Source organism: Mus caroli, unplaced genomic scaffold (genome assembly GCF_978045245.1).
Source record: "Mus caroli unplaced genomic scaffold, Mus_caroli_1 scaffold_11, whole genome shotgun sequence".
NCBI classification, from domain to species: Eukaryota; Metazoa; Chordata; class Mammalia; order Rodentia; family Muridae; genus Mus; species Mus caroli.
Genome location: NW_028227266.1, coordinates 61005632 through 61023602, shown reverse-complemented (window position 1 = coordinate 61023602; position 17971 = coordinate 61005632). Strand labels below are relative to the sequence as shown.

Below are 17971 nucleotides of genomic sequence, written 5' to 3'. Positions count from 1 at the left end.
CAACAAACCACCTTGTTCCTGGTTCATGCACTTGTGTATGATTTTGTTATTTTATTGTGGGCTCCTACTTCTAAAAAGTCAAAGTTAACTGTGAAACAGCTTCAGGCAGCCTTTCTGGAGAGAGCCAGAAGAGGTGCTGTCATCACAGGAGGCCATGGCTGTGTGTGTTGCTTCCTTGAAGACCTAGATGTTACAGGGACATAGAAGCCAGAGTCAGAGCTACCCTTGACCCTGATCCTGCAGGTGTAGGTGGACATCATGTCTTAGCTTTGATAATAAAATTAAGAAGTGAGCATAGCAGAGCATACTATGTCTAACCTTGGCATTTGAGGAGGAAAAGGGAGACAGAGTTCAAGGTCATCCTTAGGTACATAGTGAGTTCAAGGGCAGTTGGGTCAAAAAAAAATTATAATGAAAGAAAGAAAGGAGGGGCCAGGGAGAGGTTCAGTGGCTGAGACTGCTTGCTGCTCTTGTATCCTGATTCCATGTCAGGTGGCTCACAATCACCTGTAACCTCAGCTCCAGGGGATCCAGTACCTTCTTCTGGCCTCTATAAGCATCAATATGCACAGACACATACATACACACAGATACAATAATACATACATACATGTATACATACATATATAACTAAAATATAATTTTAGTTTTATTCTCTCATATATTATACCCTGACTATAGTTTCCCCTCCCTCCCTTCCCCTCAGACTCTCCCCAACCCCAATATAGTTATTCTTCAAAAGAAAAAAAGAGTCACATCTAAAGTTTGACCTATAGAAAAGTTGTCTGTAATCCTTAATGTTATATAAGCATTACTCAAGTAGGCATTGCAGATCCATGTTCATTGTCTTAGTTGGGGTTTCTATTGCAGTGATGAAACACCATTACCGAAAGAAACTTGGGGAAGAAAGGATTTATTTCTATTACATTTCCATATCACAGTCCACCATCCAAGGCTGTCAGGACAGGAACTCATACAGGTCGGGAACCTGGAGGCAGGCGCTGATGCAGAGGCCATGGAGGAGGCTGCTTACTGGTTTGCTCTCTGTGGCTTGCTCAGCCTGCTTTCTTATAGCTCCCAGGACCACAGCCCAGGGATGGCAACACCTACAGTGGGCTATGTTCTCCCAACATCGATCAATCATACATCAAGAAAATGCACCATGGGTCATTCTGATGGAGGCATCTTCTCAGCTATGATTCTCTCTTTCAAAATGACTCTAGCTGTGTCAAGCTGACATAAAACTAGCCAACAGTCATCTTCCTGGGAGGACACAGATTTCGTTTTCTTTAGTCTTCGAGGCAATTGTGTGCCCCTCAGCTGAGAAAACATGTTCAGAAAAAATCTAAAAACCTTGGCCACAGACTCACAGTGGCTCGGGTCAGAGCCTGGGTTTGCTGGGAGCTTGCACAGCTCAAGGTCAATCCTTGTTGTCTAGCTGAACTGTCCCCACTCATGCACACGCTGGTTTGGAGGCTCTATCTCCTCCTTAATGCGCCACTTTGCCCTCACTTGTCTGCGCATGTCCGCTGTCTCTCAGGAGACTGAGCTCCTGGAAGCCAAGACACGCCCCGCCCCCCCCCCGCCCCCCCTTCCACCCCCACTTATCTAATTGATTAAACGTGACTGAGTGTGACAAGACCCTGGCTCCGGGCTGGAAGGGGACTCTGGCACAGCTGGCTTGCTGGAGGAGAACCCTCCATGCTTCTCTCCACCCCTTCCTTCCCCAAATCCTGTTTGGCACAGTCTCAGGTTTCCTGTGTTATTGCAGTAAGCTCCCAGCACACTCCCTGGGCAGAACCACTGTGTTCCTCCCACATCCCAGATACACTTTGTTTCTAGCAAATTCCATGCATTCTAAGAGACAGGAGTTTCCTTCTGGGTGTTTTAAGCCCACTGTGAACTGCAGCTACTCTCCAGAGCCCAGAGCTTTTTTTTTTTTTGTCTCTGGTGCCAACTTCTTGCTGTGTCAGGCCTCGTGATTTCTTCCCTCTCAGCAATGTCAGAGATGTCTGGAACTAATGTGCAGATGAGAAAGCTGGGCCCAGGAGGGGAACTTCCAGGTATCAAATAAGAGACACCTCTCTTTGGGGTATTGATTCTCCCTGGTTCCCCAAACCCTGTTTAGGTGCTTGGATCCTACATTTAACAATCACCACTGTCCACCTGTATACACCTCTCTGTCTCTCTTCGTCTGTCACTCTCTGTCTGTCTCCCTCCACTCCCTGTTTCCCAGAGGCTGGACCTGGGGTCCCACTTCCCTTGTGTTCCTGCGGCACAAGACAGCTGCCACTCTAACAACTCAGTTCACATACTTTGGACCCAGCTGGATTTAAGCCACAAGCCTCTGCAAGGCCCATAGACCCCTTTACTTTCTACACCAAGAGTCAGAACCTCAGAGAGGTTAATGGCTCATCCAGTGTCAGCTGCTGAGTGAGGTTTGTCCTCAATGCACATGCACACACACACACACACACACACACACGAACATGTATGCATATGCATTCACATTATACACACAAACACATATAAATGTATATAATTTATTTCTTATATGTGTTTATACATGTATCATATATATTCTTATACATGTATGCACATATACATGGCATGTCTGTACATAGCAAGATGTAAAGATACAACTTGCCATCACATGAAAATAAACAAGCTATGAAACATGCATAACAGCAGCTTTTTGGAACAAAAGAAGAAAGAGTGTGTGTGTGTTGTACACATGTCTAATCTAAGCATTAGTCTTCTCAATTGGGGGTGAAAGGAATGTGTGTCTTCCTGGTCATCGCCCCACTCCATTGTCCCCACTGTTTCTAAACTAGTCCTCACTCCACAGTCCTTGCACTGTTGGGTGGCAGAAGGTCATGCCAGCTCCCTCTTCCTGTCACTCTTGCACACTAGCAGGTAGTGGTGGGTGGTAGGCGAGAGCTACCAAGGGACTTCCAGTGAGAATATTTGTTCTCAAGTGGGCTGATTCCCTGAAATGGAGAATGGTGGTTTCAAGTTCTCCATGGAAAAACTTCCTTCTTATCGAGTTGATAGATGAGTTATGGGGGCTTTTGTGGGGAGGCCCTTGCTTCCATAATCCGGGGGAGGTGCACCTGATTGGTCAGGAAACTTGGCAAAGGAGTTCTCGTCAAGCACCCCAACTTCAGCCTTGCTCGCCTTCAGATGATCTTTGTGCATTGATGGTCTAGCCAAATGGTGAGTGTGATGAATTGACATCCCATATTAAATTGTTCAACTTTTGTTAGCCAATTGTTTTCTGTCTAGATGATGTCATAAGGAATATCCCATGCCTTCCTAGGTATATTAGTGACATAGTTACTTCTCTTGACTAACTGAGAAAGCACTACCAAGGCAACTTATATAGAAGAGTTTATTTGGTTACAGAGGATAAGAGTTCATCATGGCAGGGATGCACGGAGGCAGCAGCGGCGGTGGCGGCAGGAGCTGAGGGTTTATGTCCTTTAGCATAAGCATGACCGTAAGCATGAAGCAGGGCGTCAACTGGAAGCCCTAGCTGGGTGGGGGTGGCATACGTCTTTAATCCCAGCATTTGGTAGGCAGAGGCAGGCAGATCTCTGGGTTTGAGGCCAGCCTGGTCTACAGAGCAAGTTCCAGGGCAGCCAGGGCTACACAGTGAAACTCTGTCTCAAAAAAAGGGAGGGAGGGAGGGAGGGAGGGAGGGAGGGAGGGAGGGAGGGAGGGAGGGAGAGAGAGAGAGAGAGAGAGAGAGAGAGAGAGAGAGAGAGAGAGAGAGAGAGAGAGAGAGAACGGACTACTCAAAGCCCACCTCCAATGGCTTACTTCCTTCAATAATTACCTTCCTTCAATTCACCTCCTGAATTTCCCCCAAACAGTACACTACCAATTTAGGGACAAAGTGTTCAAATACAGAGCCTATGGGGACATTCTCATTCACACCGCCATGGCAGATCACAGAGGGCCATATAAGGGCCTTGGGAAATGGCTCAGTGGTTAGTTAAGTGTGCCTACTTCTCTTCTAGAGGATCCAAGTTTGGTTCCTAGCACCCACGTCAACTGCTGTAAGTCTAGCTCCAGGTGATCTAGTGCCATATTCCGGCCTCCTTGAGCACTGCACTCAAGTGCACACACTTGTGTACACACACACACACACACACACACACACACACACACACACATGGGACCTGGCGGCATCCCACTTCTCATCATAATTCTGTAGCTATATACAGCCCCTCATAACTGATAAGCCGTTATCACCGCTATCTCACTCTGAATCCCAGTAGGCCAGGCAGGGCAAGAGCAGGGACAACCTCCCCCATGACACATATACACACCGCCTTGTAGATGACATGGCAACAGTTGAGACGAATGCCTGCATGGAGCCACTGAAGCCCAGTGGGATGAGCATTAGAAACCATGGTCTGTCTGGGGCTCAGTGCCTCTCTCTGGAGCTCCCCACCAGGACCATTTTTGGTCCATCCTTCTCTCCACAGACCATCCTTTTTTGCTTCTTGGCTCACACAGGACTGCAAACAGCAGCTCCGCCATCCAGGCTCTGCTTAGGCTCGCCCCTCAAGCCTGACCTCGAGCCTGATGCTCTGCCCTCGAGCCCGTTATCTCTTAGCCTAGACCACAGCTTCCCTCTGCCCAGATGTCCATCCAGGGTCAGGACAGAGTAGAAGACCCACCATGAAGGGCACAGGAGCTGGGGAAGAAGGAGGAGAAGCAGATTTCCTTAGCAGGTTGCTGGGGGGAACCGAAGGCAGATTTTTAATTTGGTGCTTGCTAAAAGCTGCTGTGACTGTCTGAGCCTGGCAGGGGAATAGCATGCTGGGGAGGTAGGGAGAGGCTCAGCTGATAGAGTGCTTGACTGCATGCGTGAAACCCTGAGTTCAGTCCCCAGCATCCTATAAAACAGGTCAAGGTGGCACATTCCTGTGATCTAAACACTCCAGAGGTGGAGGCAAGGTCAGACGGTTCGGGTCATCTGGAGTTACATTTGATCTCAGGTCATCTCGAGCTACATTTGATCCTCTTCAAAAACAAACAAGCAAAACCAACAAAACAAAACAAAAACCTGGAAACAATGTTCATTGTCTGAGGTTACATGTTGTCTAGCACTAGCTCCTTCCCCAGGTCTGTGGTACCCCTGCCCCTGTCTGTCCAACTAAAGCTCTCCCTTTGCAGGTGCGGATCTGGGAGATCCCTGACGGTGGGCTGAAGAGGAACATGACCGAGGCACTCCTGGAGCTCCACGGACACAGCCGCCGTGTGGGGCTGGTTGAGTGGCACCCCACGACCAACAACATTCTGTTCAGCGCTGGCTATGACTACAAGGTGCGGTTGGGGGAGGGGGCGGTCCAGGAGTGGGCAGTCTGGCTAGAGCTGGCTCAGTGGGGGATGCGGGGGGGCAAGGGGGAGAGCAGGGGATAGTCTAAGCACATTGACTGACATAGGCCCGTTTGGTCAGTCAGTCACTTATTCATTCTCTACCTAAGACTGACCATCTCCGGGGCACAAATTTTTCCTGGGAGTCTTGGGGGCTTAAGGCATCTTTCCTGTCCTGTCTGGAGTTTAGTGGACTAGAAGACCACAATGCCTATAACCTTTGTCTGGTAACTTCCTAACTAAGAGATGATCATGCCTTCCTAGTAGGAAAAATGAGCAACCTGAGATGCAGGGCTGCAGGGGAAATTGCAGCCCCAAACCCTATCGTGTCAGCCACCTGGAACCAGTAAGGGGGTGATGTCTCTCCTTATTTCTTGAAGAAACCAAGTCAAGACTGGGGCCTGTGGGAGACTCTCCGTGCATGTGTTTTGGTTACTTTTCCTGCTGTTGTGACCAAATACCCAACAAGAAACAGCTTAAGGAAGGGTCATCTCGGCTCATAGGTGGAAGGTAGAGTCTGCCAAGAGAGCAGGCTCATGCGGCAGCTGGTCACACTGCATCTGTAAGGCGGGTCTTCCCGCCTCAGTTAACCTGGTCTAGACACTCCCTCACAGATCACTCCTTCCAGACCATTGCCTTCTAGGTGATTTTAGCTCCTGTCTAGGTGACGGTCCCAGTGTGTAGTAGTAGTGTGTAGATGCATCTGCCTTTCTGTATGGAACCCTTGGCAATGAGCCTGTAGCCTAGCGCAGCCCAGGCCTTGTGCAGACAGCTCCTCCCGGGGCTGTTGGTGTGGATGAAGGACAGGCACCCAGGACCACAGCAGCCAGTGACTTTATCCACTACACATCTACTTTCACAGGTCCTCATCTGGAACCTGGACATAGGCGAGCCAGTGAAAATGATTGACTGTCACACCGACGTGATCCTCTGCATGTCCTTCAATACAGACGGCAGCCTGCTCACCACCACATGCAAGGACAAGAAGCTGCGTGTGATTGAACCCCGCTCCGGCCGTGTTCTACAGGTGGAGCCATTTGTTTTGTTGAGGGGGAGGAGATGCTGGAGTCTGTGGAGGAATGGGGTTGAGCTGGGGCCCTGCCTCTCACCCATCACACCTTCGGACCAGTCTATCGGCTCAGGGCCATTCTCAGCCTGTAGGAACTCTGATTTGTTGTGGGCAGTAAGGGACCAGAGGACTCTTCCTGCCACAGTGACATCTCCCCTAAAGGGGACTGATTCTTCTGCCTGCTGCAATGGACCTTCAGTCCCCGAGTCCCTGGGGTTAACCAGGTCCCATCATGGGTACAGAGGGAGAGGACCTTGGACTCACTGACCAGTCACCTGCACAGGATGTGCCTGTGGCAAATGGCACATGATTCCAGTCCACAGATGGAGCTACATGGGGAGGTTGGTGGGGGGGCTCCTCCCTGAGACTCAGACAGAAGGGACTGAGCTATTTGGGAGTAACCCACAATTACTACATGGCAACCATAAGGCTCTAGAAGATGGAAAATACGGATGGGCAGGACAGGGGACAAAGGCCTACTTAATTAAGAGGAAGCCATTGATAGGGAGCTTGCCAACCATGCACAGAGCCCTGGGCTTGATCCCCAGCTCTGTCTGAACCGTGGGGGGTAGCACGTGCCTGGAATCCCAGCACTTGAAGACCGAGGCAGGAAAATGGGGTGAGGGTGGGAGGTCATCCTAGGACATGTTTCGTAGGTTAAAAGAAACGCCACTGTGACAATACTCAACACAGGCCCCTGAGGAGTTAGTGAAGGATAACCCAGCCCTTCCCTGTTTCCGCTGGGCTGGATAATGCAAGGCCCTTGCTTCCTAAATCCCAGGGCTCTGTGCTGGAAGACAACTGTGTTAGTATCCCAGCATTCTGCAGCTACTGTAACAAATAGCCTCAAGCTAAGTAGCTTTAAAGAAGAGGAGCTTGTTCTCCTGATAGAGGAATCTAGGTGTCCCAAGTGGCTGTGTCTGCAGGCTGCTCTCCCTGCAGAGATTTTAGGGGAGACTCAGTTCTTGTTTGTGTGTGTGTACACAGGTGCACACGTATGCACTGACATGTATAGGTGCACATGAATGTCAGAGGATGAGGGCAAGTGTCTTCTTCAGTTGCTCTCCACATTGTTTTTTTGAGGCAGGATCTCTCGCTGAACCCACTGTCACTGATACAGCTAGGCTGACTAGCCAGCAAGCCTAGGGAACTGCTTGTTTCCATCTCCCAGGGCTGGAATTGCAAAGGCCACCACGTAGCTTTTTAGTTTTTGAAAATATTCTACATTTATTAATTTTGCGTGTATTGGGGAAGGAGTTCACACATGGAGATCAGGTGACAACTCAAAGGCATTAATTCTCTTCTACCATATAGGTTCCTGGAATCTGACTCAGGGCTTCAGGCTCTGAGGCAAGTGCCTTTTGCAAAGATTGAACTCAGGACTCCTGCTTGCACACTGAGCATATTATCAATGTAGCCATCTCTCCAATCCTTGTTTTGTTTTCTTGAAACAGGGTCTCACTGTTGAGCTCTGTGTAGCCTATGCTGTCCTGCAACTTGTAATCCTCCTGCCTCAACTTACCAAATTCCAGACTTGTTCTTGCTTCTTCTCACTTCTGGGGGCTGCTGGCATGCTGGCTTGTGGCTGTCCCACTCTAGTCCCTGTCCCTGTCCCTGCCTCCAAGGTGGTGATGTCTCTCCCTATGCACTGTATGACCTCACCCCTCTCTTACAGAGACCCTGGGGATGGTATTTAGATCCTACCTGTGAAAATCATAGCTGTCTCTCCATCTCAGGATTCACAGCCAAATTACACATGCAAGGATCTTTTTCATCTAAATCAGGGGGCAGTCACAGCACCCTCTAACTAGGACATGGGTCTTGGGGAACCACCACTCCATTCAACTCTCTACAGAGCCACATTCTGAGGGTCCTGGCTCACCTATGGTCTCTGTCCCCTCCAGGAGGCAAACTGCAAAAACCACAGAGTGAACCGGGTAGTGTTCCTGGGCAACATGAAGCGGCTCCTCACGACAGGGGTCTCCAGGTGGAACACAAGACAGATCGCCCTCTGGGACCAGGTCAGCCACTGGGATGCCAGCCGGAGGGCAGGGAGTGGCAGCCAGCCTATATCTGAGCTCCTGAGGTCTCTGCTGGAGGGGTCTGCTGCTCTGGTGGCTGTGCTGGGATTTGGGAAGGAGCCACACTCTCTTCTTAGATGCAGCCTGACCAACACCAACCTCCTCCCTACAGGAGGATCTGTCCATGCCAATGATCGAAGAAGAAATTGATGGACTCTCAGGCCTCCTGTTCCCATTCTATGATGCTGATACCCACATGCTCTACCTGGCTGGAAAGGTAGGGGGAAGGGGACTGTTAATTAGCGGGAGATTCCAGTCCCCACTAGAATGTCTCTCTGGTCTTATCCCTAAGAAAACCAACCTAATCATTGTGGCTTCCCATGAGCCAGCCCAGCCCCTAGCTCTCACCACTTCTATCTACACCTCTGTCGTTCTTCTGAAATGTCAGTGACTGAGAATTCCTTTCGGGACAAGTCGGACTGGAAAGATAAAGATATAAGTCTGACATGTGACCAATGGCAGAAGATGAAACACCTGTCAAGAGATCTTCCAATGTGGCCTTGTCAGAAAGGCTGTATGGACATGACAAAACCAACCCACCACACACATCACACCAAACACTACATTGCACATATAATGTACATACCACATACATACCACACATACTGACTGCACCATACATATGCACCACAGAGACCATACATACATAGTACACTGCACACATATCACACATGACACTACCCATGTATGCTGCCACATACATACATGTCACACAGGCTATACATACACACCACATTACATACATACACATTATACAGACAATAATATATACTACAATGCACTACACCTACATATACCATACATACATACCATATGTACCATAAATGCATACACACGTCACAGCATAGACACACTATACAAACATGCTACACTGCACACGTGCCACACACACACTCACACAGCACACACATCACACAAATCCCATGTACCATACAGACACTCACTGTGATCACACATACACACATATCATGTATATACCATCCCATATCCACTCCTGCCCCTAGTAGAGCTACCAAGGCCTAAAGTACAGGTCTCTTTCGTCTCCTGGCCACCTCTGAGGCACAGGGTTAGCTTTCTCCTACAGCACCTTGGGCCTAGGTCTGCTGGAGCCTGCCCTCTACTCTCTCTCTTTGCTTCTCTGCTACCCTCAGGGGGATGGAAACATCCGGTACTATGAGATCAGCACGGAGAAGCCCTACCTGAGCTACCTCATGGAGTTCCGCTCCCCAGCCCCACAGAAAGGCCTAGGTAAGGACCTGGATGTGCAGAGCAGGAGATGATATTTATTGTCTTGGGCATACACAGGATCCCCTTTACACAATAGTCAGACTCCCAAGCCACAGTCAGCGAGCAGATGGGAATGGGACCCACGCGTGCCACCTTCGGCAGGCCAGCTCCCCTGTACCTAGCCTGTCACTCATGGCACCAGCTTGGCTAGCTCTGTCAGCAGCAGCCTGCAGGGTATGGGCTGTCTCAGCTGCAGATGCAGAGACTCACTCCACAGTGGGGTTCACATGGGGAGGTTCAGTGGCCCTGAAGCCAGGTCTATAGCCCCAGCTGGAGAACTGGCCAGGCCGAGCAGGGCAAGCAAGAGCTCCGCCATTTTCCTTGGATCCCAGCACCCAGAGAGTCTTGGAACAGAAGACTTTGTGAGTTTGAGGGTAGACCAGGGGCTATGCAGTGAGACCCTGTCTCAATAAAGAGGGAGGGAGGAGAGATGGGTGGAAGGGAGAGGAGTGTAGAAATCTCTTTGGAAGAGCAGCTTCCATCCCAGTTGGAAAGACCTAGAGCCCTCCCTCAGACTCACACTACAGGAAAGGCACATGGTCTGTCTGTGCTTGGCACGCTGCCAGGCAGGTGCCAATCATCTACGTGCTTCGCTCCCCCATGACCTCACAACGGGGTGGGGCCACTTCTGCCCAACGAAGCAAAAGTTCAGAGTTAGTGACTCACCCAAGAACTCCTGTGTGGAAAAGGGGCAGAGTCCCGGCTCAAATCCCATTTATAGAAGCCCAAGCTGAGCTCCTACCACCGTGCAAGCTCTGCCTACTCAGGAGGCGAAGCTGCTCGGGACAGTCTGGCTAGCGAAGCACAGACAACACATGCAAGTACTGCTGCTTCTAGACGATCAACAGCAAGCTGTCTCTTGGGCTGTGTTGAAACTTCTGGCGTGGAGAGTGGCTTTGCCCTCCTTTCTGTTCTCTGCAGACTGAGACAAAGAGGCAGAGGGAAGACAGTTCATTCCAGAAGGTGCTAGGCCCTGCAGCCTTGTTAACTTCGTGTCTTGAGTTTGAGGCCAGCCCGGGATACATGACCTTAACCTTGCCTGCCCCCTCCCCTGGCAGATACTGACTATCATCAGTCAGAGGCCCACTCAAGCTTCTGGCCTCTGGATGGGTCCTTGCACCCAAACTGCAGCCAGCCTGAGAATGTCAGACCGTGAGCAGGGACAGAGAGGTCCCCATAAAGCCCCGTGTCTCTCTAGGTGTCATGCCCAAGCATGGGTTGGATGTGTCTGCCTGCGAGGTCTTCCGCTTCTACAAGCTGGTGACCCTCAAGGGCCTGATTGAACCCATCTCCATGATTGTACCCCGGAGGGTGAGTGGGCCTGGGTTGGGCTGCAAAGGGCCCCATGTTCAATCTTACTAACCAGAAGCCCAGATGAACCCAGATAAAGGAGGTGTCGGGCGGGGACTAGAATATTCAGGCTCCACCTGAAGTAGGGGGCGGAGGACACTCTCAGGTGGGGATGGTTGGTTTGCATGAAAGGGGTCAGTTCTTGAAGGGAGGCCCGGGGAGGACAAAGACTTTGAGGTGGGATGGTAGGAGTGCGCCCAGCTAGATGGTCCCGGCTTTCCCAGCGGTTCCCAGATATCCTTTCCCTTCTTCCTCCCCCGTGCAGTCAGATTCCTACCAGGAGGACATTTACCCCATGACACCAGGCACAGAGCCAGCGCTGACCCCTGATGAATGGCTGGGAGGCATCAACCGAGGTACCTCTGCGGGCGGGCGGGGGCGGGGGCGGGCACGGGCGCGGGGGAGCCACAGAAGAGCTACTCTCCAGCTTAGCTAGCTTCCTCTGCATGATCCCCTGTCCACGTGTGCCCTTTCTCCCACACAGCCAGCAAGCTTGGTACAGTGATATGTCCCTCTATAGCCCAGCCTGTTGGATGACAGTGTCTCCATTGCCTTCCCAGATCCCGTGCTAATGTCTCTGAAGGAAGGCTATAAGAAGTCTTCAAAAGTGGTATTTAAGGCCCCCATCAGAGAAAAGAAGAGCGTTGTGGTCAACGGCATAGATTTATTAGAAAATGTCCCACCCAGGACAGAGAATGAGGTAAGGCTGCAGAGTGTCCCCCACACTTCAGGAAGAGCCAGGCCTTTATGTCGTCACTGTGAGCTTCAGGCTTGGAAGGCAGCTCTATCCTGGGACAGTTTTCTATCAGTGACACATTCTGTAAGTAACATGGAGTTGGTTCCCTTTGCCTCTGACCTGGAATGAACTTGGAAGCTGGGATGTCAGAGAGATCTGTCTCCCTCCAAACCTCAAATTCACTGACAGAGACCGAACATCATCCTCATGTGTTGTGAACACTGTAAATCACCAAGAGGGTCCCTCTTCCTGGCCTCCTCATCACAGCCGGCCTTGCCTTCCTGCTTGCTGGTCTGCCACGTTTCCTGCCTCCAGTGGAAGAGGCTGTCTGTTTACAAGCGGCCTCTTTGTACCATCGAGGAGTAAGAGCTCATGCTGACACAGCTAGAGCTGTCCACGGCCTCTGAAGTTAGCTGCTTTCAGGCTGTCACCACCCTCCCCCCCAGGCCCACATGCCAACACAGCTCAGCTCAGCTGGCAGTTACAGGATGCCTACTGTGTGTCAGACCCATGGCCTGATGCAGCTGGAAGCCCGATTGGTTGTATAAGTCCATCTGTGTATGAATTTGGGCTCTGCCATTTCCACTGAGTGTCCTGACTTGTCCAGCTGTTGTGACGCTAAAGAGACGGGGCACAGTACCCAGCAGTCTTCATGGCTCACGCTAAGTGCTCAGAGAGGCTGGCTGCGTTAGCCCTCTGTTGCTGTGTAACACATTACCCACAGCCTATTTACAGCCCCAAGGATTGGTTACCTTTCTCATTGTTGTGACTAAAATACCTGAAGGAGGAAGCAGGGAGGGTTTGGGGGGAGCCTACAGTCGGAGGGGATACAGTCCACTATGGCAGGGAAATCACGGCAGCACCAGGAAGAGGCATCTGGTCCCATTACTCAACAATCGGGAAACAGAGAGTGAACAGGAAGTAGGGCGGGGCTATAAAATTTATAATCTCACCTAGGGAGGCATCACCTCCTAAAGGTTCCCCAACCTTCCCAGATAGGACCCCCAGTTAGAAACAACGTGTTCAAACACATGGGGGGGGTGGACATTCCATACTCAAAGCAAAATACCTCACCAAGGCTGATCAGCTTTCAGCCATCTCTGGGTGCCTGTGGTTCAAGTCGCTTATGAGCTGCAGCTATGTCAGCTGGGGCCGCAGTCACAGCCGGGGGTCCTAGCTAAGGGAGGACCTGCTTGGATATTGATTCTCATAGCTGCTATCAGGCAGAGGACCTCAGTCCTCACTGTCCCAGCCACGTGGACTTCAGTAAATGCTAGCTTTCGCCATGTCAGCCAACTTCCTGCACAGCAAGAGAGGAGTCCAAGGTGGAAGGCAAAGAGGTTCTGTAAGGTGATCTGGGATGATCCATCACCAATGCTGCCATGCCCTGCGTGTTTGGCACAAGCTGCTAGGTTCAGCTCAGTTCAGTAGGGAGAATGGCAAGCACCATCTTAGATCAGGCTGTTGGTCCACAAACTATCACCATCATCAGTAAAGCTCACTGCACTTCACCTCAGGGATCATCCTTAAAAGAGCATCTGGCAGGCAGCTTGATCACAGGCATGACATGTGTCTATGCGGGCTGGGGGTGTGGCTCAGCTAATAGAATGCTTGTCTAGTATGCCAAAGGACCTGGGTTCGATACCCAGTACCACATCAACTGGGCATATATGGTAGACACCTGTAATCCTAGCGCCTCTGAAGTAAAATCCATACTGAGTTAGAGACCTGGGATAGGGGAGAAAGGTTATGTACCACTGTAGAAAGATGTTCGTAGCCGGGAGTGGTGGCGCACGCCTTTAATCCCAGCACTCGGGAGGCAGAGGCAGGCGGATTTCTGAGTTCAAGGCCAGCCTGGTCTACAGAGTGAGTTCCAGGACAGCTAGGGCTACACAGAGAAACCCTGTCTCAAAAAACCAAAAAAAAAAAAAAAAAGAAAGAAAGAAAGAGAGAGAGAGAGAGAGAGACAGACAGACAGACAGACAGAAAGAAAGAAAGAAAGAAAGAAAGAAAGAAAGAAAGAAAGAAAGAAAGAAAGAAAGAAAGAAAGATGTTCATAGGATGTTCATAGTTCTAGAATGGATGAAATCTTGTGATGAACAGGGTTCTTCTCAAAATAACCCAGGCGGTGGTGGAAGACTTGGAGACTTGGAACTGGAGCAAAGCTGAGTGGCAGGCGCTAGGGAGCTCCTGGGACCATTTTTCTTATTTTTATTTATATTTAACATTTTCAGTTTTAAAAACATTTTTTAATAAAAGAAAATTAAAGAAAGAAAAAACGAACCCTGCCTTTTGAAGGCAGAAATATGGGTTGCCGAGATTGCCCAAGTGAGCAATCGTGAGGGCTGGATCCCTGTCTCAGCCCTGAGGGTGAAGCAGGAGGGCCGGAGAGGATGAAGTGGAGTGACATCCAGCTACCCAGATGCCTATATGGATTGGAACCAGTGACCTGGGGAAAGCATTCTGAGTTCTCTGTGCAGGTGAGACAGAGCCCGCCATCCTCCTGTGGCTAAGCCGTGCCTCTCCCACTTTGGGAAGAAATAACTCAGACGCCGAGGCCTCGGCTTTACCCATAGTTATGACATTCTGAAAGCCAGGAAATAACTGATAAGCAAGCAGGACAAGAAAGGGAAACAGCCATCTACGGGTAAGGAGACAGACAGCTCAGAAGCAGGGCATGATGGCGGGTGCCGGAAAGATCAGCATCGGGAAGCTGAGGCAGGAGGATTGCCATGAGTTTGAGATAGCATGGGCTACATAGTGAGTTCTAGGCCAGATTAGGCTGTGTGTGTGTGTGTGTGTGTGTTGTTTAGTGTTGTGACAGGCTTTCCTATAGCCCTGGCTGACCTCAAACTCACTATTTATCCAAGGGTGATCTTGAACTTCTCCTTCTCTTGGTTGCTGAGATTACAGGCATGTGACACCACGTCTGTTTTATATAGTGCTGGGTAGCAAACCCAATACTTTTCGCATGCTAGACAATACGCTACCAGGTGAGCTGCATCCCAGCTCCAGGCCTGGGACATTTGACAGGTGCGTATGGTTGGAAAGCCACTATAACCAGCCTCCATGGTAACGTCACCTATACTTGGTTGTTTAAGCATTGCCTTTAGCAAGACTACTCTCTACTTAACATTTTTATAGAAATGGCAATGCTCTGTCCTCATTGGTGTATGTTATACTTAATTAAATTATAAAAGCACATACATAATCAAATGTAATCATGCCAGAACCTCCCAACACAATGACTGTGGATATCCCAGCTTGCTTTCTAGTGCTGTGGTAAGTTACTATGGCTAAAGTAAGTTGGAGAGGAATGAGTTTATCTGACTTACACTTCCACATCGCAGTTCATCACTGAGGGAAGGCAGGAACCTCAAGGCAGGAACTGAAGCACAGACCAAGCAAGAATGTGGCTTGTTCAAGTGCAGGGTCCCTGGTGGTAGCCTACTTTCCCAGTCAGTGTTTTGTGGGCATCTGTTAGTATATTTCACAGAAGCAATCAGAATCTGGTAGACCCAGGGAGTTGACTGTACGAAGGTCTGCCAGGGTACCAACTCTTTACCCATGTTCGCCAGAACCTGAACCACTGCGCACAGACGCACACACAAGGCCAAGTATCATTCTGTACCCTCAATGGCCTCAAGAAGAGAAGAGGGACTGGCTCTGGGTTCGATCCTCTAAAACAGAGCAACAACAACACAGATAACCTTAGCGCCTGGGAGGAAGAGACAGGAAGATCCTGAGTTCAAGGTCATGCTCAGCTACTTAGGAAGTTTGAGGCCAGCATGGGCTATATGAGATCTTGTCTTTAAAAGAAAAGTCTTAGATTTTTTTTTTAAGAGGCAGAAGCAGGAACACCCGGAGTTTGAGCCATTCTCTGCTACATAGCAAGTTGGAATGTAGCCAACCTGAGCTACAAGAAAGAAGAAAAGGATGGGGGGTGGGGGGTGGGGCAGAAGGGAAGTGGAGGCAGGAGGATCAGGAGTTCAAAGCCAGCCTCAGACCGGAATGAGCTAGAGTGAACCCCTATCTTAAACAAACAAAGGCTTTAGTTCAGACCCATAAAGGGGCCAGCTTGAGATGCTGAGAAGCGGCCTCCCTCGGACAGGCCTGCGTGGCTCCCATGCTTTACTGTTCTCCCATCAGGGGTAAATAGGAGCCCCAGAGGATAACTGCAGAGAGCACCGAGCTGGCTGTCTCAGGGTGGGAGGAGGCCTGGGGCAGGTGAGCGGGCATGGCAGGTCTGGGTGGGGTGGGATGGGGCGTCTAAAAACCTTGGTCCTCCAAAGTCCTCCTCACCTACTCTCTCCCTGCACCCCTTGCTGTACCCCAGCTCCTCAGGATGTTCTTCAGGCAGCAGGATGAGATTCGGAGGCTGAAAGAGGAGCTGGCACAGAAGGACATCCGGCTCCGTCAGCTCCAGCTCGAACTGAAAAACCTGCGCAACAACCCCAAGAACTGCTAGCCCCGCCTCGGGCTGTGTTAGCCCCGCCTTGGGCTGAGCAAGCCCCGCCTCGGGCTGTTTTCCAAGCCGATCTCTCCGTTGTTTTTACTGGTCCCTAAACTGCCTCTTATCTGTAGAGCCCAGAGACAGGGCCTGGACTGGAGCTGGGGACCAGTCGGTAGACCCTACCTACCACCTCAAGAACTGGAAGCTGACCTTTGACCTCCTGACTTCATGCTAACACCGGTCCCCCAGCCTCTCCTGAAAAGCCTACCCCTGACTGGCTGCGGCTTTTCCTTGCAGCCCCAAGAGCCAGGCTTTCCCCCGTGGCTTCCTGCAAGTCTCCTCAGAGGGACAGGATGAGCGGGATTACATCCTGGTTTAGACCTTGAATGTGTCCCCTGCAGAGGGGCTGCCAGGACTTAACAACACAGGAACCAGTTGCTCTGACCCCAGCATTCCTTCTGAAGCACAGAGAGGGCTGGATTGAGGGGAGAGCGCTCTGCCCACCTTCTGCCTCCTTCTGCTCCCTGCTGCCGAGCAAGCTCAAGTCATCTCACCCAATGGTGAGCGCCTGGCAGCCCGCCCTTTTCTTTCTGAACCCCCTCCCACCCCTTTGTCTTCAGGGAATGAAGAGGACGTGCTCCACGGCCATAATGACCCTTTGCCTACCTACCCTGTGGTTCTCTTCAAAACTCTTTTACACCCCTTTTCCATTTAATTCGTGAAGCAGGCAGAGTAAGGATTAGTGTCCCTACCTGTCAAATGACAGAACCGAGGGGTCACTCAGAGGGTCAGCAGCAGACCAAGTACCCTTGGTCTCCAGAGCCCCGCCGCCAGGGCCCTTCCCACTGTACTGAGATGCCAATCCCCTTGTGGGCTTCCCCAGAAAGAGACCTGGAAGCCACTTCCACTGTCTGCCCAACACCAGTAGTGCCAACAGGCAGGCTGAGGCTCTCACACTTAGTGCCCTGGACCCTCCTGGCCTGCGCTCCTTGCTCTCACTCCCGGGGGGGGGGGGGGGGGGGGGCTCCATCTGACAGTGAGGCCTCTTCCTGGAAGCTGAGGCAGAGAGAAAGGATAGAGCTTGGCCCTAGGGCAGGCAGAGCAAGATGGCTTCCAGGGACCCTCTGCCTGTGTCTCCCTCCACCCCACTCCCTTCCCACTCCCAACCCTGCTATCTCAGCCACTTTCAGCCTTACACACACAGGATGACCACAGCCACTCCACCCACATAGCACTTTAAAGTTTACCCAGGTTTTTGACACATAGATCTCACCTACTCGTGCATCTGCCCTACTTTACAGTGAAGGTAACCAGGAAATGGCCCTCTGCACGCAGCTCTGGGATGCGGCATCTCTTTGGTCCTCGACACGCTTGCTTTAGCCCCTCTCCCCTCCCTCTCTCCATTCCCCACCTAACACATGGAGCTCAAAAGCACTGGTGTCAGGGCAGTCACCACCCTTTGGGTAGAGGAGATGTGGGGACCTCTGTCACTGGCTAGGGTCTGTTATACATAGGACACTTCTTGCCTGCCCACCCTGCAAAACTTCCCAACTGCAGATGCCCTCCAGGCGAGCTGTGAGATTTCCCCAGCCCTGGGGCCTCTCCTC

At 50.9% G+C, this 17971-nt stretch overlaps 1 protein-coding gene across 2 annotated transcripts in view; it reads left to right on the top strand.

The window, feature by feature from the left end:
* The window catches only part of Coro2b (coronin 2B), a 113234-nt gene extending 95854 nt beyond the window's left edge, over positions 1-17380 (top strand). For both annotated transcript variants that reach the window (XM_085844693.1, XM_021171628.3), the window contains exons 4-12: positions 5188-5337; positions 6251-6415; positions 8362-8478; positions 8651-8755; positions 9690-9786; positions 11024-11136; positions 11441-11531; positions 11736-11875; positions 16248-17380. In XM_085844693.1, the coding sequence (XP_085700819.1) occupies positions 5188-5337; positions 6251-6415; positions 8362-8478; positions 8651-8755; positions 9690-9786; positions 11024-11136; positions 11441-11531; positions 11736-11875; positions 16248-16379 (1110 nt within the window). In that variant the 3' untranslated portion in view covers positions 16380-17380. The remainder of the gene's footprint in view (positions 1-5187; positions 5338-6250; positions 6416-8361; positions 8479-8650; positions 8756-9689; positions 9787-11023; positions 11137-11440; positions 11532-11735; positions 11876-16247) is intronic.
* Positions 17381-17971: the final 591 nt, after the last annotated feature.